Source organism: Alosa pseudoharengus, unplaced genomic scaffold (genome assembly GCF_046254945.1).
Source record: "Alosa pseudoharengus isolate Yale_2024_CS ecotype anadromous, Long Island Sound unplaced genomic scaffold, YU_APseudo_1.1 YU_APseudo_1.1_scf_21, whole genome shotgun sequence".
NCBI lineage: Eukaryota > Metazoa > Chordata > Actinopteri > Clupeiformes > Clupeidae > Alosa > Alosa pseudoharengus.
This window is the reverse complement of record NW_027468674.1, coordinates 33490325-33516550: the sequence shown is the minus strand read 5'-3', so window position 1 is coordinate 33516550 and position 26226 is coordinate 33490325. Positions and strand designations below refer to the sequence as shown.

Here is a 26226-nt window from a genome sequence, read left to right as displayed (position 1 = left end):
TGTGTGTGTGTGTGTGTGTGTGTGTGTGTGTGTGTGTAAGCTAATTTACCAACTGGTTGCCATGTTCCTTTAAATACTAAATACTACTAAATATCAATAGAGGGTAATCCAAATTCAGGAAAACAGGATTATACAAAATCAGTCAGAATTGATGACCTGAGCAGTGAAAATCCTTATTACCTTTATTTAAACTTTACTTAACCTTTACTTGAGCGCTAGCATTCTCCACTTGCCTATCCATTCCACAGTCACAGTTCCTTTGGACTTCCCCCTAGTAACTATCTTAATAACTATCGTTGTTGTAGGTGCTTGGTTAATTTTCAACCATAGGTTTGCTTTGCTGGGTATATATCCATTATTTAATGCCTAAAAGACATCTCATTGCAAAAATTACGTCAGTTTAAGAAAAGTCTTTCTCTGACCTGTCTTTGAAGAAACGGCGGAACCCAAATGCCACAAGTTTGAAAACAGACTCCAGCACAAAGATAATGGTAAAAATGTAGTTGCAGATCTTCAATGCTTCATCCAGAACCTTTGGAGCAGACAGAAATACTAAGAGTGAACAAATATGTTGAAACATCTCCCAAATCATTATGTATCATAGCTGGTGCTAATTCAACGAACACAGATTAAGGAATGTGCCTGCTTGTTAACCCAATGGCTATTGGTGCTGTGTTTGGCGCCCAAACATTACATTGTTGGTCATTTTGTTTTTGGTGCTTTGGTTCTTTGGGCATTCAGGCACTGGCAGCACATGTGGTACCATGAGGGTCATTATGGATCCTGGGTACAACATGTGGCATGTTTGTGACTGCAGCCAGCCAACTGTGCATTGTCCTTGTACCCTGTGTCATGTTGTGTGATGTTAAATAGGCTTGGTGATTGGCCACAGTGGGAAATCCCCTACCTACAGCACACATACAGTAATTTAACACTTCTCATGTGTACAGTACTTCTGAAATGATTGAAATATCCAGAAAATTATGGTACACCTTATTACAAAATGTACAGACAAACACACACACACACACACACACACACACACACACACACACACACACACACACACACAAAAACAATTTTTGAGATCCTCAAAGTCATTTTCAAATGGCAAATATAATATAGACAAATAAAGAAAATTGCAGCATAGGACACATAGAAACTTTCTTTCTTTCCTCTCATTTCATCTGGCTTCTCTCCCTCCCTCCCTCCATCTCTCTCTCTCACACACACACACACACTCACACACACATCTCCCTCTCCCCCCATCTCTCTCTCTCCCTCTCTCTCTCTCACACACACACACACACACACACACACACACACACGTGCGCGCGTACACACACACGCGCACACACAAACACACACACACACACACAGTGTGTTTTCAATTTGGGGGAATAAGTCATTCTCCATGGATCAGTTTGTTTACAGGATGTCTGATGCTAACTGAGATGATGGAAAAGGATGATGAGGTATCCTAATTGATTGAATAAACTTAAGGAGACAAAGCCAGTCATTTGTTAGCATTTCCATCATCTGGTGGGTGGACCTCTGCCTCCATCCGTCCCTGCTCTACCGACACAAAGTAATTAAAGCTGAGAAGGGTCCTAATGCTTCAGTGGGAATAAATTGACTCTGTGGACTGGTCAACTGCAGGGCTGGGGGGAGAATACAGAGATGGGGGGGGGGGGGTGCCTAACAATCATCGGTACAGACAGCAGTCGCGCTGGGCTGTTAATTGAAATAGCCTGGTATTTTTAGCTTGAGGTGAAGCTTAAGACCTCAATTTGTGCAGCTTAAAGGGACTATGCCCATGGAAACAATGCCCTTTTGAGGGACTTTCAGTTAACCCTTTACAAAATATTTAAGAGTTACTACTTAAAACCGTTAAATTAATATTTCTTGCTTCCCCTTAATAGCACCAAACTTATACTTTTGCTAGATGTACCGGCATATGAAATTAAAAAATTTCAATTTGAAAAATTTCAAGGAAAGCAATAATCCCACATTCTGCAAGGCAATTTGTTTCTGTTACATACAGTAGTATGAATTACATTGCCTGATGACTCAATGAAATGGCAGGAGACACCATCATTCTGACCTAATAATTTTCAAGGTGTGAATTACTGTTGTATGCCTAGGATTTCTGATGATAATATGCATATTTTTGTCATGTCATGTATCTGTCTCATATTAGTCAGCAGATAAAGCTCAGGGCTAAGTAGATTTAGCTGTTGACATTGAGCCTGAAACCTTAAATATACAGTGCATCACATCCACACATGGAAATGCAACTGAGAAATACATCTCATTTACCTCTGAAGAACTCATTAGAAATTCATTAGAGATATATGCACTCTTGATAGACTGGAGTACAATCATAGCAACAATGCATAACAACTATTTTCACAAAACGTTTACAAGTAATAGCACACCCACAACAGAAAGGCCACACAAAATCTCTATTCAAAAATGTATAAGCATAATATTAAGAACATAAATGCAAAAACACTTTTTTTCCCATTGCAAACAGGTGGATGATTCTGCATTAGCTCTGAAAATAAGACATAACCTAAACCAAACTTCATCACTGTGTTGGACATTTCATTTAAACAATAACATGATTAGGGCAGGGGACTTTTTTAAGGATCAATAATCTTGACCTACCTTAGGTTGCTGGTAGTGTTCCATGGACATTGTGATGACATTGAGGCCGATGACGATGGTGATGAAGAGGTCCAAATAGTGGCTCGTGCACATTTTGTGGATGAGCAGGCGAGTGGAGGAGTAGTCAGAGTAGTATGGCTTGCTCTGTGCTTCTATAGTGAAGGGGGAATGGCGGGCAGTGGGGTACAGCATGAGATGGCAATAAACAAAGGGCCTCATGTTGGGTAAGGTCACTCACATCAGTGCATTTACAATTCAAGAGAAATAAAGCAGACAATCGCAGTGGAAGGTGTGTTAACAGGAGTTAATATTACTTTTCAGAGAACATTTTGGAAGCAAAGAAAGAGAGTAAGAGAGGGTTACAGCTCTTGCTGGCACAGTCTGTCCTTAGCATGAGTCACTGACTGAATCACAGGGGTGCTTAAGCTCCACCGTGCCTCAAAATCCTCCACGTCCGTTTGTCAGCAGCAATGCCGCCAGTTCCCACATCCCTTTCCTTCACAATTATTCAAATAAGCTGTCAAGATACAGAAAATGCTGACAAATCAGTCAAATCTTATCCGCAAGGAATTTCAGATTATACTTGTCAGTGTTTATGTTTGTAAATGGCATAGAGGACTGAGGGCAATGTGTTTAACCATTCTTTCTCTCTTTCCAGAAGCAACGTTAAAAAAAACAGGGAGACAAGATAATTTGCAACAACAAAACAATTGCACCAAACAAGATTATCACCAAAATATATTTGGCTGTAAATGGATTACTTGACTGGGAACCAAGACTCCCTTAGTTATCCACAGCTGTCTTTCTGTGACTACAGGGATGGCAGTGCAGAAGGGGTAGTTTAGTACTCACACATAGCACACAAGCTAAAATAGTGGCAACAGTTACACACTCTACTATCTGATGGTTTACACATACTGTTGAAGTTTCTTCTAGCAAACACAATATTCCTAGAACTGCCATTAGACCCAACATATATGGTGCCCTTATGTCATCTATGTGTCTGGATGTCTGCCTGTCTTTTACATTAGACGGAGTAGTACTGTACTACACGTCTTACTTTATGAATTAGTGTATTTGTAGCTGGGTACATGCATGTGTAAATTACTGTTACATGTATACATGTGCATGGTTTCAACATGGTATGGGTTCTCAGGACAGGATGCCAGCCAGAGCACTCCTGCACTTCATTATCTCAAGACTCTTCAAATGCACATGGCTGGCATTCAGTTTAATTGGAGCCATGTTTAATAGGCCTTGTTTCTGAATGTGCTGACATCACATTCACTGCTTTTCATAACTTGCAAGTTATGAATCTCAGATGTCCATGCTTGGCATGGAGCTGGATATTTTTTCTAAACAGTTATAGATGTTTGCGCTCCTTAACGTGTTTGGTGGCACAGTGGCACAGTTGGTTGTGGTTACTGAGTGGGATCCTTGAGACCCAACAAGATCTACACTACTCTACAACACAAAGCATTTTTGTTCTGATGCTGAGTTCAGCCATTTGGAATACCACTCTAGTTTTTCTACTGTCCAGTGCTACCACTTCTGCTCTGCCATGTACATTTTCCACTCTGAATAAATACATTTCTCTGTATTAGTTGTAGTGTTATTATTAAGAAAATAAATAAGCAAAGGAATAACTTCTGCAAAGGTGTTTTACTGACTGTAGCCTTTGGGTACTGCACTGTTTAGTGGGGTGAACGTGAAGTGGAATTTTTAGTTTGGCTCACACATCAAGTATCCACTTTTACCCAGTAAAAACTGGAACAAGCAAGACTGAGGAGTGTGAAGAGCCAAATTACCCCTCAGCTATTCCAAAGCCTTCAGCCCTTACTCCTGCAAAAGGACAGAAAGAGGGGAAAGAAAAAAATAGGGAAGAGGGAGGAAGAGGGATAGACAGAGAGACAGACAGAAAGAGAGAGAGAGAGAGGGGGGGGGTGGCAGTCTTTTGCACAGGGGAAAATTGATTGAATGTTGGGTTCCTACTGGCAGTGGTACTAGTCTGATGTCATGCCATATCAATTCTTCAAGAGAACGTCCACTTCACATCAAGCCAAATTCACTTTAAAAGAATTTCAGGGCAGTGAAAATGGATGGAGTCCATTTTCATCCAATAAAAAGGAAGAGTGAGGCAGTGCATCAGAGTACTGAAATGTGCTCTAAATCGTTGGAGAAGCACTCTCACATTTTTTAATTCATACCAATCCAATGTCCCACAGGACTAAAACCATACCATGGCTTTATTACAACCTTCTAGTGTTACCAAAATACCATAACTGTTCATGGAGTTGAATAGACCAAGTGCAATACCCAATGGGCTATATCTTTCAATGTGTGATTTATAACAAGCAGATACTGTAGGAATACCCATGCTTTCTTCTTCATGCAACCTGTTGGGACATACAGAATTATAATGCAAAATAACAGGCTATGGATCTCCTTATAAATTCAATACATTATTGGCCATTAATAAGCGACAATATCATATCATTTTCAGCACTACTTTTATAGGTTTACTTTGTTAAACTTAACTTTGTTAAAATGATTAGCATGTGAAAAGGTTTGACAACATACACAAATAGTTGAGTGGAGAGATCAATGGCCTGTTGTTGAACTATACATGTATATAGGGAAATACAGAAAAATATGTTCCATTAATTCCTGTTAGACTAGCAAGATCATTGCAGTGTGCACTCTGATGTGACATGCATTTGATCTGAATGCAAATGCAAAGGTCATACACTTATTTTGGCATAGGACATATTAATAGTTGAGCAGCTAATAGACATTACATTAGCACAGAAGGTTGTAGAACATTGAACCATATGTTCTTTACCATGGAGTTATTTCCTCCTGTTTATCGAGTTCCCTGTCTTTCACTGCTAGGACAATAGAACGGTTCTATGTATATGTGACAACAATTGCAGTGGCAGACTTACAAAAGCATATTGAACTAGGAGTTTGATAATGTTATTTTCTCTGGACGATGTTTTTTTAACTGTGCAACCTACACAGATATTGAAAATGTTATTTTGCCACAGAGGAACGAATACTATCTTGAGTAAAGTTAAAGTTTACTGGCATCTGGCAGACATTTTTACCCATAGGGTCACAGACTTGCAACTGCCACAGCATATATTTTATATATTTTAAATGCATAGACGTGCTGACTCTTTGAGCCATGTCCATCTGTTGTCTGGAAGCATACACATAACACATATAGCGTCATGTTCTTCAAACATCTGTGCCACTTAGATGGAGTAAAGATATCTAAACAGTTATCTTAACACTCAACACTGCTCATGCTCTGTCTTTCTGCTATTTGTCAACATGACATTTTTAAGAAAATGTAACATGATAACAGCATATTTATTCACTTTTCACCAGTATTTACTGATGTAAATGTCTTTGAGACTGTACTTTGAGAAGGTACTGTGGATGGTAAATAAAAAACAAATGTCAACATGGTGAAAGGACAGAGATGGTAAAAACAACCACATAGCACGACAGTGCTACATTTGACATGTCAGGTGTAATATCACCATAAAGCAATATTGTTTGTTGTCCAAGTGCCATGTGCTGACCATTTTAAATACTGGTGCTAATACTGGTGCTGGCACGTGCTACAAATGTGTGAACCTATGTTGTGTGTGTGCGTTTAAAACACTGGGAGCATACTGGAACTATCACAGGTAATACAGGTAATGATACTGGTATAGTTACATTGTAAAACACTTTGCTGATGATCAGATCATTGACAATGATATTTGTCTGAACTTCGCTCTTAATTATTCTCCATAGTGAGGAATCATGTGTGGAGCTCCTGCATTCATGGCAGAGGCTTGGGAAAGGGATGCCTTTGCTGTTGCCTCTCTGCAGCTGGCCTGGCAGTTGTAGTTGGTATAAAAAGCTTCAGAACATCCTTGTGATAGTGTTGGATCAGCACGCACCATTCTTTAGTTATGCTGGCATAGGCCAAGATTGCCAAGGACATCTCATGTGTCACTTTATACAACCTCTCCTTCCTCCTTTCTCTGTTATTCATAACTTACTGTATAATGCTAGAACTATTTTATATTATTACATTGTCTACATGTACATAACAAGAACATCTATAAAAATACCTAATTAGAATCCTCTCTTACTTTAGAATCCTCTCTTACTTAATTGCAAGGTGTTGCTTCCTCCTCGTGTCCAAAGTTGTACTACTCATTGCTTACAAGGTATCACACAGACACAAACATTTGGAGTTCCAGCCTAACTACCAACTTCTCCTCTAATATGATCACAATCATTAATTTGTATGCTGCCATTAATTCCTCACTTTCTACACTCCTATTTCCATAAGCTACATTAATAATATTTGCCTTGGATGAGAGGAAAACATGACATTTTTGCATTCTAAAAACTGTTGAGAATGGATGGTAGAAAGTTAACAAAATGTGATGCATTTATATTAATTAAGCCTATGATATGGTATGGTTTAATATGGTATGGCACAGCAAGTCGATAGCCAGTACATACATTTCCTTATTGCAGGGTGGCTGCCAATCAGGTAGCACTCTCATCAAAATCGGATTAAATTGACACTTGATCAATATTTGATATAATTGAGTTTTCTCCAGCCACCCTGCAAAAAGGAGCTAGTGCAATGGTACAGACAAATTAACATCCCATAGTGGATACAAAAAAAAAATTTGGCACTCACAGTTGAGAGTCTACAGTCTTTTTACTGAGATATTTTGGAACCATTAAATGGTTGATGAAAAATGCATTGTCTGTTTTTGTGCCAAACAGAATTAAAAAATGACTGGTTTCTGTGGGCTGACATACATTAAATAGCAAAAAAATGGAAAAAGTAAGTATGCGGTTGTTTAGCCACCACTGTCCAAGACTAATTGTTTGACTTAAAGGGGTCAGTGTATGCTGGTCACCACACACTTAGTCCATATTTGAGATGAAACGACAAATGTGCTGAATATCCTAATTGCTCTGCAAACCTGTCAAATAAATGCAATGTTGGGAAGCGACAACACATAAAATACAGAAGAACACAAAACTGAGCTGAGCAGAGCTGGGAGGAGGAGCATCTGGGCGAAATGATGAATTCAGACAGAGAGAGGGAAAACTAAAGAGAATTATGACATTTCAAACAAAGACAAGAAATAGCATACAAATATAAAGAATGGGTACAAAACCTGTGACAGATGTACACTGGTGAAAACCTGACCAGAAAATTAACACACACACATACTCTCTCTCTCTCTCTCTCTCTCTCTCTCTCTCACACACACACACACACACACACACACACACAGAAACAGACAGGCAAGCACATATGCAGGCACACACACAGAGACAATATCTACATAATGCCACACACACAACAGGCCAAGTAGACATAACACACTTCTTTCTGAGTCAGAGTTGATCGTAATGAGTTGCTTGAAATGAATGGCAAAGGCAGGTGACTGTGGAGCTCGAAGTGACATATGGCTCTGCAACATCAAAATAACAAAAGCGTTCTGATATTCTGTTCAATCCACTGGAAGTCATCGAGGCTTTTATGTTAACTATACACATTAAAGAAACTATACCGTATAAACTGCTTTTTCCATGGCAAAACAACAAAGTTCTTTAAAATGCTTAATTAACCCTTTGGTTAACTATGCAACAAATCAGAGTCTTACATTATTGTTTTTTTTATTATGAACAGAAGTATCTATAGTTGAGAATTGACACTACGAGCAAGGTGTGGGCATGAAGCATAGGCATAAATAAATCAATTGGCACTGACTTAATTTCTGACATGACATAACTATATGTTTTTGTGTGAGTACGATTCGCCCAAAAACAGAACTAAGGCATACAAAAACCTTTCCTCTTTACATACATAGTACACACTTAAAAATGCTTCCAGACTAAACCTCTGCCATTGATTCCAATGAAATTCAATCTGTAACAATATTCAGACCGGAAGTCAAATAGACAACTGAAAAACACCTGAAACCTGAAGCAACTGCACAAATCAGGAGTCTCGCAAACACATCAGAGATCAGGGAGGTTTCCATGGCGATAACTGGGCTTTGGATTAACTTCCTGTACACGGACCTTCTAGTTTAAACTGTGCTGATGGGTTTTACCATCTGGACACACGAGGTACACATTGCGATGACTGCTTCTTGTGAAAGCTCACTTTACAAGGCTAACAGTCTCTTGTTCAAATGCATAAACACAATTAGCCATTCATATATGTTCTCCCATTTAAAGTATCCATATTTAAAGGTCCGCATAAATTATAGGCTACAAACAATTTTGTCAAATGCATGTCTATTTCATAAAGTCTGAACTGAAGACATAATTGGTAGAGACTACTGGATCAGGCATAACCTTGTGCAAGTAAAGTAAATCTTTATGTAAAGAATTAGGTATTAACATAAACATGCTCTTCAGGCAGTCTTAACCATTGCAGCCTAGCTCCATTATCAGCAGCAATTACATTAAAATGATAGAAATTGCGTGCAGGCTCCTACAAACTAAAACGTCTAAAACTTTAATAAGACTTGATGTAGAACCTGAAAAAATGCCTAAAGAAATATTTTGAGCAGAAAGGTGTAAAATTATACTATTGCCTATATCAGTGAGAAAAACTGTCTGTTTCTGAAAAGTTGAAGCCATCTGCTCTTTTCCTTTCCAGAGATGTCACTTTGGTGAAGTTACATAAAGAACACTTGCAGGAGGAGGAGGAGGAGGAGGAGGGGATGTTCCTGAATGTCAGATTACATAAGCAACCACACTATCTTTGAATGCAAAATGCAGAGGTTATTCAGTGCTCTACAATTTCATTCCCTTAATCTGTCAGTCTCATTCCCACTGACTGTCTGGTGAGACACACACTAATTAGCTGACATTACTACAGGACTGCCTAATGCAGTATGATGATGGCAGAACACCTAGCAATATTGCCATATTGCACTTTGAAATTCAAACATTCATTAGCATTTTGTCCAATTATTGTTTTTTGTAATCTATAATTGATATGTTTGTGTTAGCAAAAAAGCAGTATTACTTAATGTGCTGTATGTGTCAAATATGTATAGTTTATCTTATGCAACAGGATACATTTAGGCTACTGTAAATTCATGATGCCACTCTTCAAGCCTACCAACCAAGTTGAAACACCTCTCCTTTGTATATCTGAGCAGGAAAAAGTAGACTTATTGATAATGTTTAAGTTGGCAATACCTTGGTTTGTTGATTATGGTAATCACTGTGTGAATGAATGACCACCAATGAATCCATCGCCAACATAAAAATATCTTTTTGGTTTGGGTGGCAGAACAAGTACAAATCCAATTATACTACACGGGAATCACAGACTGATAAACAGACAATGGATTACAGATTACAGTCATGTGGTGAAAGAGTCAAACAAGAGTCATCTGAGAGTGTCACCTATACACTTAAACTGACCTTAAAGAGGTTCACTGGAGATTGAGAGTGGTGCTTGTGGACGCGAGAATGATTAGTGGAGCACCAGACAGACAACGCACACCACAGAGAAACGTCTCTCACTTTGAGCTATAGATGAACATCTGATGAAGTGAGTCGGAGGAACCACTCAGAATGATGTGCCATCCCTTCCCATGAGTGTTTTCCCAACATCCAGTTGTTTTCACCCCACACGACCCCATGGTGAAGAACACACAAACATGCCAAACATACTCAATACCTTTCGCTTTGACGTCCAAGCCCGACCGACTGAAACCCGTCAGCATTACATCTAGAAGAACGAAACCACCATCAAATATTGATGAGAGGTACTGAGAATGTACGTAACAGGAGTTTATGAAAATACCCCCTGGATTCGTATTTCCAGTCAATCTGAGTCCAGATTTTATTTTCCCCTATATCTTATACCACAACCTCCACAATATTGATGTCTCCTTTTGACCAAGGAAAGATACCTCACTCAATTCCCTGCACTCAATTGTGAAAGCTAAAATTACTCTGAAAGCAAGGAAAAATATGCTAATCTCCACTGATGTGTGATTTGTGTATGCTGAGGCGAAAAAATACCTAACAACCAAATGTTTTGCTGAGACAGACCAACATCTGTGTGACGACACCATGGGATTCTCCACAAAAAAGTTTAAAAAATAAGTCTGATGACAGGAAAAGAGATGTATTTAAAAATAATACAATGTAGCCTTGGTTAAAGAGTGAGATGAAAAATAGTATTAGACAAGTTGATTACCAAAAAAGCTCTGGTTTAAATACAAATTTCATGGGTAATGTAATACATACACCCTTAACACTGATGATGAGGTTCTTGGAAAATCGGAGAGTACATTTAGGATTCCACCGTGGGGGAAAAACAACATTTGTATTTTTAAAAAACAAGCACACATTCATTGCCAGTCAAAAGATATTGAACAGATATTAAGGACTTAATTGAGCTTCATACAGTTCATACACAAATTGTCCTGTGCATGATCTGAAATGTCATTAAGGAACTGGAATCTGTGGATTTAAGTTCTACAGTACAATCACGTTTTGTTCTAAGTACTACTCTTAATCCGGGGACAATAGTGAGTAATGGCTTGGATGTTGATCAAGTAGATTCCAATTTTGTAATTCTTGTAAAATATGGATTTCCTCATCGACAGATATTTAGAAAGTGGAAAGTCAATTATAGGTCTGAATCTTTTAAATTATCATTGCTTACTTCATAAATTATCTATGTCATCAATGCAAACATCCACTACCCATAGATGTAGAAGTTACTGGGTAGAAAGCTAATATCCTCAAGCATATACCCAAGTACTGTCAGAATCATTTGAAGAACAATGAAGGCAGAGAAGTTGAAAGTAATAACATGACCTGCTTAAATGTTTTTGACAACAGAACTTGAGTATTTAATACATTTCCTTAATTAAGAACCATTATGCACCTTTCTTGGTTCATATGTAAAGGCTAAATGTACTCAAAGTAATATAAAACAGAAGAGTTCCAAGTGTTCAGAGACTTTTAACTGGCAATGTATATTTCTCTGTCATTCACTGTCAACTACCATTATTAGTTTAAGACACACATTCAGTGGAGAATGAGAGCAGTCTGTTTAAAAATGCTGCCGTTCTTATTAATGAATTGGCCGTTAGGAGAATAAACTCCGTTATTATTGTAGGGGACAGTGGATTGACATAGTAAAAATGTAACAGGTCAGCGAGCCTTCACATTGTAAGCAGGCAGTAGCATTGCTAAAACAGAGCATCTACAGTACTGTAAACTTTAGCCTATCTCTATAGACAGACTACCCTGCATGCAAGAGAGGACGAGAAAGGGACTTAGTGTCACCTGTTCCTCCTCCTGTCTGCCTCATGAAGCAAACTATCATGCAAGCCATGGGGCATGCTCTAGGAACATTCCCAGGCATTCAGCGAGGGTCTAGCGCAAGCTAAGGGGCCAAGCCCCACACTCCAACTGTAGCGTAACACTGTCGCCGGGCGAGGGGACAAGGGGCTATTCAAACTCAGCATTAGCAAGGAATTTAGCGCAGTACTTAATCAAGGAAACGGAGGGCAGGTTTCAAGCAGGACTCAGAAAGAAGTGGAAAGACTACCGACCAGCCAGCTCCTTCTCCTTACTCCGTCTCTTTTTCTCCATCCGCTTCAGACGCTTCTCCTCGCGGATCTTCGCCTCCTCAGCTTCCTGGTGCCGCCGGCACTTATGGAAGTTCTCCACTACCACCCCCACAAACATGTTCAGCACAAAGAAGGACACAATCAGCAGGAACGAGATGAAGTAGAGCAGCATCCAGGGGTTGTAGTTCATTACGGGCTGTAGGCATGGACACACACACACACACACACATACACACACACACAAGCATATACACATGCATGCACACACATATAAAGAGAGGGAGAGAGAAAAAAGATAGGGTCTATGTATTTTCGTACATGGTACATTTCTTGGGACACTAAATAATACATGATAATACAATAATACATTCTCTCATCATTACAGAATATCCATATAGGAATCAAATTTCCTGTTTCAAAATATTTGTCATAAATGGAATTCAACGTTTCTTTTGACCATTCGAGTACACACTGTAGGTGCCAATTTCATTGATTTCCTGCTTCTAATGATTAGAACTATACCACAATATCTCATGATATTCTTGGTGTACAATATCAATGAGTAGTACTATTCACCACTGTTCTCAGCCTCAACTCATGTCAGCTCACAGTCTTAAATGCAAACGCTGAAAAAGTAAAACTTGCAAAATACTATAGCAAAATAAAACATTGTAAGGACACTATTTTAAAATATTTTTGGGGGGCTATTATGCCTTTAATCTGACAGGACTATTGAAAGAGTGACAGGAAGTGAGTGGGAGAGAGAGGGGGTGGGATCGGGAAATGACCCAGGCCGGACTCAAACCTGGGTCCCCGTTGGCACATGGACCTGAATATGGTACCAGTAACCAGTTGTGCCACAGCACCGCCTGTAAGGCCACTATCAGAGGTACTTGAAATATGAATTTGAATTCACATTTAAGAATAATAATTTGCCACTTCAGAGGAAGAGTTAGTGTGTATGTGTGCAGTGTAGTGTGTTGTGTATGTGGATGGACAGTAAGGAGCTTATGTGTGAGCAGATAAACTGAAAGCCGTTTGCTCAGGGCTATAGAAAAACACACGGCCTTCCCATTTCTGCGCCCTGTACATTTCATGACCCTCAATTTGTACCCAAAATTTGCATGGACAGAGCAATGACTGGAAGAGGTTTCTACTGCTAAGAAACAGGTAAGTATGTACTAACATACCAATTGAATCAATTGCATCACTACATAGTTTAATATGGTTTATTTGTGACAGATTATTTACATTTTGTTGTTCATATTTCTTTTTACTTTGACTGTAATTTGAGTATTCGTCTCCTGATTGAGTCAAAGAGGTGGCAATTTTTCTGTGCATTTAACCTGGATGTTTAGATGTATGGTGTGGCGTTACTGTATACAATTACCTGTTGATCCACCCCTACAGCATCCAGTCCATCATACATAATATCCACCCAGCCATCCTTGGAAGCCAGGACGAAGAGAGACATCAAGGCCTGTAAGGGAGAGACCATGTTAGGACAGACAAAGACATTCCAATCAATCAAACACACTACCACTGATGGAAATGAACACATTGTGCTTGGAGCTGAAATTCTACATTTCTTCTTCTATTTATCATTGTCTATTTCAGATCTTACCTGTCCAAGGTTGTCAAAGTTGTACTTGTGTCGGACCCACTTGTAGTCGGCATTGAGGCAGTCCGATTTGTTGGTAATGTTCCTTGTGTCCTCACCATGACACACAAAGAATTTTCCCTTGAATAGCTGTGGAGTGATTAAATCAGTACAGTTCATGAAAGTCACTGTCATGTTTTCAGTTACAATACAGGTCACCTGCTTTGCTCTTTCAGGCGACTGAGCTGAGCCTTTTTCTTCAAATTGTGTTTCAGATGAGTAAGTGTTGGATTCCCCCAAGGTCTCATGGGCTTCGGGGAGTTGTGAAAAATAAGGCATGATTTATTGCAGGGCATACTGTACATCATCATAGTATAAGCTCAGGACTCCCCAATGCAAATAACTCTCTTGAGACTCAAGTATTCCTGTAGTAGTGCTACTCCTTGTTAGAATCCTATTCTATAGACTGAAATATTTGGGCTTGGCTAATAGATAAAAGGTCAACAGGGGAATTCATTTGTAATGGGTAAATCCATTTACATAAAAAATATACTTGTTTTAAGTGTTCATCACAACATAGAGTTGATAAATTAGTGATGAAAGGGAATTTATTGAGATGTGAAAATCATCCAGAGCAGGTGAACTCTATGCCTTTCAGCTGTCTAGCAGCTAGAGTCCACACACCAAATCTTGCTCCTAATTTGTTTTAATGACTCCCTTGTAACATGTCGGGGCCCAAGCCCTTCCTCGGGCCTTTCCATGTCTGGGAAAGGACTTGGACCCCGAATGTTATTGAGATGCCAGTTCATTCAGGGATGCATTTCAGAAATATTGTAAAGATTTAAAAAGCAAGTGAAGTCATATACAGTGTCAGATCTTGCAATCATTTCAACCAGCTGAGACAAGCTGAGACTTTCATATGAAGAGTTTTGGTTTTGGGACCCAGCACTCAAAACATAACACTGACACCATTTAAAGTCTAAATGCAGGCCTATGCACTGCTGAAAATACCTTAGGTAATAGGTCACCAATATCCACCCACCCTTAGCGGATCATTTTCAAGTCATAAATTGACACCTTTACTGTTAAAAGTGTGTCTTGTCAGTGATGAGGAGCTGGATACAAATGTATCAGGAGGAAATATTGAACTGTATGGTCTCACCTGAACACCCAGGATTCCAAAGATGATGAAGAAGGCACAGCAGATAACTACAATATTCCCAATTGGCTTAAGAGATGACATCAGCGTCTCCACCACCAATTTGAGGCCCGGAGCTCGGCTGATCACTCTGGACATGGAGAAAGAGCATTGTATAGAGACTGGACATTTCACTTGGACTGACTGAGGCTGATGCCAGAGAAATTCACTAGTACATAGTATTATGCAATGTACACACAGTGGAAACCTTGTATACATTAAGAGGAAAGTATACTTAAGTCTATTACACAAGATGGAATATACGGTAGAAAGTAAACAAAGTATAAGTATATATACCGGTACTCTTTTGATCCTGTGAGGGAAATTTGGTCTCTGCATTTATCCCAATCCATAAATTAGTGAAACACACTCAGCACACAGTGAGCACACAGTGAGGTGAAGCACACACTAATCCCGGCACAGTGAGCTGCCTGCAACAACAGCGGCGCTCGGGGAGCAGTGAGGGGTTAGGTGCCTTGCTCAAGGGCACTTCAGCCGTACCTACTGGTCGGGGTTCGAACCGGCAACCTTCCGGTTACAAGTCCGAAGCGCTAACCAGTTGGCCACTGCTGCAAAAAAAATGAACTTTACTATACTGAGTGAACAGGAGGAAAACTGTACGATTAATTACTGTACAGTTAAACTGTACAATGTTAGCTATGAATGAAATCTATGCTGCATGATGGACAGTTCTTCACCCTGGATTGGTGTAGATTTAGAGGCTCTGTCTCTCTGGATAATTAGCAAGCTAATTACAGGGAAATAGACCGTTGTAATTAACCCTGTAAACCCACTGAGCCGCTGTGTAGTTGGACCATGTTTCTCTCACATAAATGGATTCTCCTCCTCATTGCCGAACTCATTATTTTTGACATATCCAGCAGTCTGACCATTTTCAGTTTGTATATCATCCCAACTTTTGGCATCTTGTATGCCATGATACTGGATTATGTCATTGTGTGATGTCAAAGGTGACTATGGCTGGATCAGAAGGAGGAGGAAACGACAGAGAAAAGACAGAGAGACACTGTGAGATTAAGCAAATCCCTTTTAGGCAAGTCCTCCACTCGGCGGCCATATGGCAACGCATTTTGGGCACTCGTCGGGCATCCATTTCGGCAGAAATGCGCGTGCGCAATGCTTCACGACACCAATCTTGCTCCAGCAGCGAGATCACAACACATGATGATTGTCACGATGTCTTCACAACACACCACATGATTGGCTCAATGTATTCACATGTCAACGTTTTGCCGAGGAAGGGGTATGATATATGTAGTAACTAGGGCTGTCAATCGATTAAAAAAAATAATCGAATTAATTACATACTCTGTGATTAATTAATCTAAATTAATCGCATATATAATTTTTGCTGTGAAAGTATTTTAAATATTTAAATTCAAATGAATCATTGAATAATCAGCATTAGTGACATTAAAGTTCAAAAACTCTTTTATTATTATTTTCACTGTTCAAATAATGGCCATAATAATCTATGATAAGACCTAATATGCTGAGAAAATAAATTCAAAAGTGCTTCAGATATAACCTAGGGGACACAATGAAAATAAATTAACACTCAATGTCAACACTTATTTCTTTGCATTGATGTGCGACTATAGAGTTGATGAACTCCGGTGATATGCAAATTCCTTGCTGCAGACATTGCAGAGGACTTTATTTTCAACACTTTATTTTTATCAACACCATCAGGCCGTTTTTAAAAAATAAATGTTCCAATCAATGATCCAGGCAGCACGTTTTCTTCTCTCTCCTTCATTTTAAGGTCTAATTTTTACTGACTAGAACGGCTCAGGGTCAAAGGTCATACGGAATCGATTAATCTGCACTAATTTTTTTAATCAGGTTTTTTTTCTCAAATTAATTTAATTCTCAAAATTAATCAGTTATTTTGACAGCCCTAGTAGTAACGGTTACAAACTAGCCCCATGCATTTGTATGGGGGATTTTTTGAGTGCTGTGTCTCCTCATTAGAAAGTCTCTATTCGCGCTGGATGCTGCATGATGCAACATTGACCCTCCCGCTGGATGCTGCGTAGCGCAACATTGACCCTCCCGCTGGATGCTGCGTAGCGCAACATTGACCCTCCCGCTGGATGCTGCGTAGCGCAACATTGACCCTCCCGCTGGATGCTGCGTAGCGCAGCATGCTTTTTATTTCATGTTTCTAGGTGCTACAGAGGCTTAGATATTAAATTTTGGTAGACGTTGACAATTTTTAGTATGTTTTCAGAAAACCCTCAGGAAATAAGGTTATTTAGTCTAGAATGCCATAGGATTCTATAGGCGTTTTTAGCAGGCATTTTAGGAGTAAATGGGTTAGGGACACAATGGCCACTGTGTCACACCGGTCACACCGCTACACGACCAGGCACACTGCACCGCATCTGCTGCTGTACACACTCTTTATTTGCTCATTGGCTTATTTGCACAGTGTAGACAACTAGCACAAGTGAAGTTCACCAGGTTTGCAGGCTTGCCTCCCTCCAACAGCACACTGACCAACAGAAGAGATGATACTTCTGAGATGACTCCGTCTCTCTATAACATCTGTTAAGGACTGGGAGGAGGTTACACTGTGAGTCCATGTTTTAGCCAATAGGGGGCAGTAATACTGAGGGATTGTTGTCTATTTTCTCTTAATGTGCTGTGTGTGGTGTTCATGATGGGATGCCTTCTTGTGTGTTCTACATGACAACACTTATTACAAATACCTTTGTGTACGTGTCTGACTGTCAGTGTAATTAAGGGGGAGAGAGGGGGAGAGAGGAGAGAGAGAGAGAGAGAGAGAGAGAGAGAGAGATGAGTCTTTATTATTTCTTTAAAATGGTTATAAGTAAATACAAAGGTATAAACGCTTACTGTCATATGCTGTGGGAACAATTTTCTTCACCATAAAACGTGCATTACATGTTTAAAAGGTTCATCATAGGTGGCATAGAAATACTGCTCCCTAGGCTGCATTTAGAAGGCTGCCAACTTATTCAGAGTGACTCACAAAATGTGGTCATGCTCACATGCCATACTCTGTATTTCTCAGGGAAGTTTGCAGTTTTACCAGGTTAAAACTATCCATACAATCCTAATCAGAATCTGCTGTATGAATAATCTGTTTACCCCTTCACACTGAAACATGCAATTTCCAGGATCTACCAGTGAACAGCACCACACACTTTTTTTCTTTTTTTTCATCATGCACCATGAACTGGCAAGGTGTGATCCCTATTGAGCAGTTGGTTTATTTAAGTAGCTGGTTTATTTAGGTGTAAAGCTGCCTAGCTACCAACACAAAGGATTTAATGTTTAATCATGTGTGTCTTTTGTAACCAAACCTTTCAATGCTTGTGGTGTCAATATTGTCAATTTGGCTTTTTTTTCTGGAGAGATCGCCAACTAGCATCTGAAAGTCCAGTAGTTTGCTCATGAATAATAATTCATCACTGGTACTAAAATACATTTTAATTGAAAGAGTGTTATGTCCATTCACTTTGCTTCTGTTGATTGCTATAGGTACACTGGTTACACTGACCATAAGTTTCTTCTTAGCATGCATGAACATCGTCACGCAATAAATGATCTTGTTGTGCACCCTCTGCACGTTGAAAAATTACCATAAAGGTGTACCAACACATGGGAAATTGACGGCAAGTAATTTTTACATCTTGTTGTTTAAACTTGGCCTTGTACCTAGTTAGCTGAAACAGTTGTTACGACTTAACAACACATACAAGTTGGGAAATGTTTATGACATATTATGAGCAGCAGTCTTTATTAAACTGTCTTGAAAATTGGCCTATGGTTCCCACTGCAGACCTAGCATGGCTAACGTTACATTACTTCAGTTATGTCAGAAAGATATCCATAGATTCAAAGGTCCTGGTCCCGGTCATGAGCCAAACATTGTTAAAACAAAAATGGCACCTCTGTCCAACAGTAGTAACAAGCTACAACCCAATGTTCACAAAACTAGCCATTCAGCTCCGCAAATAACACTGGCCTGCTGTGTGCAGCTACTGTGTATTAGAGATACTGAAAACATATTCAATAACTCAAAGAATTTGGATAACTATATGCACAATGGTAATGTACGAGTAAAAGATATTTAGACCCTCAGCTGCCAAAATGGTCAATGGACCACTGCTCTGGGGCACAAAGGCAAGCATGAAGGAACATTAATAAGTAAATACATCAATTATACAACAGCAGGAAATCATGACATTTGATAGATTGCATACTATTTTGTAAGTTTTGCACTTCTGAAACCACAGCTCAACCTGGGGGGTCAGTGAGGTGATAAATGGAGTCTTAACATACTCTCTCTTTCCTTCATAAACTCTATACATCATTCTGTCAGCACATCCACATAATCACAAACACTGTGTTCCCTGTTCTTGCAAAACAACATGATTAACATTTCTATTGAGGGGTATACAGCACTTTCATAAACACACACACACACACACACACACACACACACACACATACACACACACACACACACACACACACACAAGGTACTTGGACAGCTTTGGGGTCAAGTCCACAGCACATAACGAGGCCACACATAAGTGATATAGCAACAGATGCATGAGAGACAGCGTGAGAGAGAGAGAGAGAGAAAGAGAGAGAGAGAGAGAGAGAGAGAGAGAGAGAGAGAGAGATGTATGCCACAGCATCCTGTGGGCTCTGGAGGATGAGGCTGTCAGTGGCATAAATGCACGTTCATAACCCACCTCTGCAGCACCTCCTTTGCTAAAGAACTTGGCTGTAGCTGCCTGGCAGCTTTATAGCTCTACATCTGTCCCTTTATGTATCTCAGTTGAACAGAATGGCCATTTTTCGGCCAACGTACCCAATGATGTATATGGTGTCACGCAGATTGTTGAATCTCCAAAAGTAGGAGAGGTTGTGCCATTTGGTTTTCTCCGCGGTCGAGCGGTCGACTCTTAAAGCTGGAGGCAGTCTAACACCAGAGGAGAAAGGGAGCCAATACTGACTCATGTTTAATTCACAGTGCTTTGCTTCTCCTAGGGCGGTGCTCCTTGCCAGGGATGCGGTGAACTAAAACAATGGCCCTGACACACAAGGGGCTGAACCATCAAGCACTGGCGGGATGGCAGCTACTGTGACTGAAGCTGCTTATCTTTACACCACACTGAGCCAGTGCAATGCAGTCTTTCTGATAGACACATCTGGATATTTTGCATTCTGATGAGACTATCTGATATAATAATTTTGCACTGATGAAATAATCGAAAATTTACTAACATGCTGGACCTCACAAACCTACAGTAGGGGATATTCCATAGCAATTCAACACAAAATGATTGGAATCAACACCATGTCACCATGTGCTCATTTTTGGCCAAACAGACCCCTATGTCCTAATGACTATCATATGAAAATGTCAGACTGATATTTGATTTCGTTGCTGAGATATGCCTTTTCAATTATGGATAGAAAATTGCACCGAATGCCATTATTTTATGTGTTACCACTTTTTACAAATATTGCTCTCCTCTCTCTATGAAACCATAGTTTTTGCCAAAATTGTACACAGTGGAGTTGTAACGTGTAGATTCTAATCTCACTTTGGGATTACTTTCCTATCCACCATTGATGTCTTATTATCTTATAACCAATCAGCACACATCAGTGTGCATATTTGTCTTTGGTGATTTTTGTCTATACATTTTTCACTTTCACTCAGCCATGTTGTGGCCTTTTAGTGATGGTGTGCAGACAGTGTTACTGTGAGGGACGGACAGCGTACCTGAGAGGACGGAGAGTCCTTAGCAACCTCAAGACCCGCAACATCCCTAAGATCTTGGTCCCACTGTTGGAGATCAGGGTCACAAGTATGTCAATAACGGAGATCATCACCAGCAATCCATCCAGAATGTTCCACGTGCTCTTCAGGTAGGTTTTCTCTCCAAAGCACCAGCCCAATGCAACGACCTAAAGACAGAAAAAACAAGGCAGATGCCTACTATCATAATGGTTGATTAGCATTCAACAGATCTAGAAACAAACCTTTAATGTTTAATAATTCATATGAAGCATCTACAAAAATATTTTCATAAATCTTGCGTATTTTGGAAGGAAATCTGTTCCAGAAATACATTTCAGATCCGGCAGAAATATTTTAGAGGAACAGAGAACAATACAGGCTTAATGATGTTTCTACTTGTCCCAAATACATCAACCACAAATGATCAAACCTCAATGGAACAAAGGCATGTCATGTGGATGGGAAGCCAGACACTCTGTGCCCCTATCTGAGTCTTCCAGCCTCTGGAACACTTTTTGCCCCTTTATTTTGTCAGTCTCCTTAATTAACCTCCTGTGAGTATCATTATTCTCAGCCATGATTTCCATTTGAAGATCTTCCGAGTAGGTGTGACCTGGCATAAAGCAGGAATTTGATCACAGAAGCCCTAGACCTTCCAGACTATTGTTGGTGAACTTTTCTGTCCACACATAAAATCCCTTTGCGTGTGTCTCCATTCCAAAGGCCATCGTAGCATTGTTTAATTCATTTCAATAACTAATCTCTATGCAGTAGCAAACACAGCACTATAAACATATAAAGGTCGAGATTGCTCCACACCTACACAGCATAATAGGTCTATGGAGCAGTCATCTTGTGTTTCATTCGTGCGTTGAGTCACAACTTGCTCAAAAACACAGAGAGCTACGGAGGTGGCCCACATTTGAGCCCCAGTCAGGAGATGAACTGTGTCTGTTAACTTGCTGTCAGTAGGACCTCATCACACCCACCAGTACAAATACCACTTCTGTCACCTACCTTTACTGTCATCTCGGTCACGAAGATGGCAGTGAATATGTAGTTGGACATCTTGAGGAAAATGCGCTCCTGCAGGCAGGGAGGGAGGAAAAGGACAAATGACTGGTGAGCAAGGACCAGACCAAAACCATAGTTTCCTTTGTTCCATGTATATGTGTAGGTTTGACTGTCTGTATGTACACATAATGTTCACGTTTGCATTCCGGTTGCATTCTTATTAATGCTAAAATTCTGTAAACTGTCTTGTGTTAAATACAAGGCTATTCATGTATTCTGACTGTCACATAATCTAGTTATTCTGGTTTATAGATTACAGAATAATTCTGACAGACACGGACGTTCTCAATGGCGATAAACACTCTGAGATTCTTGAGTGTTTATACTTTGTTTACATTCCTCAAGTCTCAGTAACCTTACATCTTTAGAAAGACTCTTATCCATTTCCCACTCTAGTGTGCTTGACTGTAATGCGTGCACATTTCCATAAGACTTTTGCAAGTGTCACCTTTTGTGTTTTCAGCTATAAAAAGCATCACTAGAGGAATGCAGACAACAGACAGTCTTCTGCTTATTTGTTCTTCTTCTCTTCCTCTCTCTCTCTTCCTCCTACATTTGTGTGAGCTACAGGACCCCTGGGTCTGTCTTTCCCATGACCTCTGAAGTCTCACACAGTCAGGGTGCTCTCACTCACTCATTCACTCCCTCAAGTCTCTTTCTCTCTCTCTTTCTCTCGCTCTCTCTTTCTCACTCTCTCTTTCTCTCTCATGGGAACCATCTGAGGAATGGTGACTTCACAGGGAGAACATATGATATTTCAGATGTTCTGGATAACTGGTCTCAGTTCATACTCTCAGCTGCATGTGCACATAGCACATAGCATCCCCCCCCCCAACACACACACACACACATACCCCATCGCTCACACAGCCAGAAATGTGCCAATCTCGTCCCCTAAGATCTCCATCTACCTTCTCATCTACTCAGCTCCTTCACCCATCCCTCTCTCATTAGCTTACTGAACAGGGTTTCCCAGATAGGAGCCCAGACATCACTGTGACTCAGGTGGGAAGTGTAGCCATGGCTGTTGATATCCAAATGAAAATATTTCTATGCATGGAATATTAATACCCAATCTGAGGGTTTGTGGTAGCTGATGTAGTTTCTTCTTCTTCACAGAAAAGAAAACACTTGCCACTTGCCACAATGCTTGAACAACTGTACTTTTTGATCATGCCATTGTTACAGAGGATCTTAATCATTTCTTTCACACTTAGCCTAGCAGCAAATAAAAGTAACAGGAAGCAAAATTCTTCCTCTCAAGAGAAAGCCCCATCCAGGAAACGCATTATGTGAATAAATAAATAATGCTGGTATCAGATGGCAAGCAGAATTCCAAGTGACACCAAACACTCACTCATTCACTCACTCACTCACACACACACACACACACACACACACAGACACACACAGACACACACACACACACACACACACACACACACACACGCACACGCGCACACACACACACACACAGTATTTCCCAAATTTCCAACTGATGATTTAAGAAGCTGTTGACTGCAAACACCCACAGCATTATTTTTACATGATGTGTTGGAAAGCTGGAGTGGAGTGGAGAACAACCTGTCCACTAATGTTATATTACGTCATGAAGATTTGATTGTGAAATTGTGAAAACCTCCTCCGTGAGCTTCAGGATGTCTGGAGATCCACTTTCACATCCATTTTTCACAATTAATTTTAAATATTCTCTGATGAAGCTCAAATCAACACTTTAACTTGAATATATGATGGATGAACATTTCCGCTTGTATTTTTCCTTTTGCAGATACGCCTACATAGAGGGTGCTTGCATTCTTTGATTATAAAAGATTACAGTAACACCAACGATAATGTATACAGAGTGTTAACGCGAAGGCAGAAGTACTAACATGTTAGTGTCTGTTTTAGACTTCTCGCTATGTGCTTATAAATGTATCAATACTGCATACAGTAGAATAATACAAACAGACTGCACTACTGTACATACAACCACACACTGCAGTAGAAAATAATGCAAAGCTGTGCTTTTCGTACTCATGTATATACGTTAATAAGAGCAAAAACATGGGAGGAGATGCATAGAGATTGATTAGGCATTGCATGTATGTACTGTATATATGAAAACTTGCAAGTATGTAACATACATAGATCTGCTCCTCAGTGCTAGTCATAGCTCAGAGCCCCATCATCAACTACATGACCTACTGTATTGTGTATGCATTTGGTCATTTATAATTTTGCCAGATATCATACTGGTCTCAACTGGACTTAAATAACATTTTCATTTTCTACACAATTTTGTGTTTTTCTCTTCAACAGTAAATGGAAACCAAAAGTATATCATCTGTTGCTCTCTCTCTCTCTCTATCTCTCTCTGTGTGTGTGTGTGTGTGTGTGTGTGTGTGTGTGTGTTGCACTCACAGCACTGCTTGGATCAATCCTGGGCCTTTCCATGGCAATAGTGATACAATTGATGAAGATGATAAGAAGAACCACATGGTCAAACATTTTGTGGCCGATGATCTTATTGCAAATGACACGAAACCTGTCAGAAATAAACATGTATTATGTATTTCACATGTAGTACACAAAACTATGCATTCAATGTCTGATATCTACAAGTAGTAGCCTGGTATCTCTGTCACAAAACTGCCTGTCTAACAATCTGTGTTGTCGGAGTGAGTACGTAAATGCACCTGCAATAAATCAGTGCATAATACAGCTACACACAAAGTAAGAGACTATGTATGAATCAAAATGTGACAAGTTTGTCAAACCACCAGACATGTATAATACATGTATAGTACAGTATTAGTATATTAGTTGAAGTTAAAGTTGTCAAGCTAATGTAGATGGATTAATTCATTTTTGACACTGAGTAGTTGCTGCTCTAGTTATTCTGTGCAGTGTCTGAAACAGCCATATTTTTGAAAGGTTGCCATGCCAACCATCTCTTGTCTGAGTTTTCTTATGCCATCAGCTCTTGTGCATTTGGTTGAGATGGAGAGAGAGTCCAGGACACAGTGTGTACGCACACAAAGCAACCCGCTTGGGTTCCGCTACCTTACTCTTCCTCTGGAGACTCAGCCAATATAGCGCATGTCAAAGCAATGGGGAAAACCTAATGAAGTATACTGACAGTGGGAATATTGATGTATGGCCATGCATTCAGGAGCACTCAAGAGGCTTCAACTGTTTCAAATATCACTGACTAGCAGTGATTTTGTACAATGCCTTTTATATTTCTACACCTACCTTTTTTACACAAGTAATTCATATTATCATTCAAATGACCATCAAATGTTTAGTCATTTGAATTTGTTTTGACAATCACAAATAATTGTCATATGACACAGTTCTATCACAAAACACTGTCAGCTAATGACAAAATACACCATCTGCCAGGGCATGATGCTGGCATCATTGATGATGCTCAGCACACTTTAATGACATCTCAGTTTGGCTCAGGGACCGGCCCCTTCAGCTCTGTGTGTCAAAGACTGATCTCTTGGTATTTACAGCTAACTGGAATATCACCATCCACTTTGTTATCACTGACCCCAAAACGGGTGACATGACTAATGACCAGCTAAGCTTTTCTGACCACGGGTTTTCCTGCATTTGGTTCAATCAGTGATTGCCAGTGATCGTTTACAACCACCTTCAGGATTATTCTTGAGAAGTCATTAAGCTGATGCAATGTTATACAACTAAAAGTGCTATGCTGAAAATGTTATACATCTTTTATTCAATTGAGCCATTGTGAGAATAAAATCGTTAACTCATTAAATAGCACATGATTATGAGGGAATGCTTGAAACTGCATCTCTAGCAGAGACTCCATGTGTGGTGGTGGAGTGGAGGGGAGGATGATCCCTTGCTTTGATGTTTAATTAGTAAAGCGCTGTGACGCTCCTTCCCTCACCCCCTCTCTGTCACTTCTTCCTCCTGTAATAAGCGTGTTCACTCACTAGCTGTGATGTGAGGAGACAAGCACTTCAAAGAGCAGTAGGGAGGATGAAACAAGACAGGGGGGGGGTGTTCCAAAGGAAAGCCACATCCACGTGGTTGGGAAAATACAGTCCCACACCATGCAACTTGCAAGATACAGAGAGCATTATGAGCACTCCAGAATGAACAAGAGGTTGTAGGAAGTCGCCTCCAATTTTACAGTTTGTGAGTCATTTAATACGAAGATCAAAAGCAGCATTTAAAAAGG

At 39.9% G+C, this 26226-nt stretch overlaps 1 protein-coding gene across 4 annotated transcripts in view; it reads right to left on the bottom strand.

The window, feature by feature from the left end:
* cacna1g (calcium channel, voltage-dependent, T type, alpha 1G subunit) overlaps positions 1–26226 on the bottom strand; it is a 92989-nt gene that overhangs the window by 17181 nt on the left and 49582 nt on the right. For all 4 annotated transcript variants that reach the window (XM_076298689.1, XM_076298690.1, XM_076298691.1 and 1 more), the window contains 9 exons: positions 24429–24552; positions 21948–22016; positions 20913–21097; positions 15083–15209; positions 13945–14070; positions 13711–13800; positions 12324–12516; positions 2671–2822; positions 423–532 (listed from right to left, as the gene is read on the bottom strand). In XM_076298689.1, the coding sequence (XP_076154804.1) occupies positions 423–532; positions 2671–2822; positions 12324–12516; positions 13711–13800; positions 13945–14070; positions 15083–15209; positions 20913–21097; positions 21948–22016; positions 24429–24552 (1176 nt within the window). The remainder of the gene's footprint in view (positions 1–422; positions 533–2670; positions 2823–12323; positions 12517–13710; positions 13801–13944; positions 14071–15082; positions 15210–20912; positions 21098–21947; positions 22017–24428; positions 24553–26226) is intronic.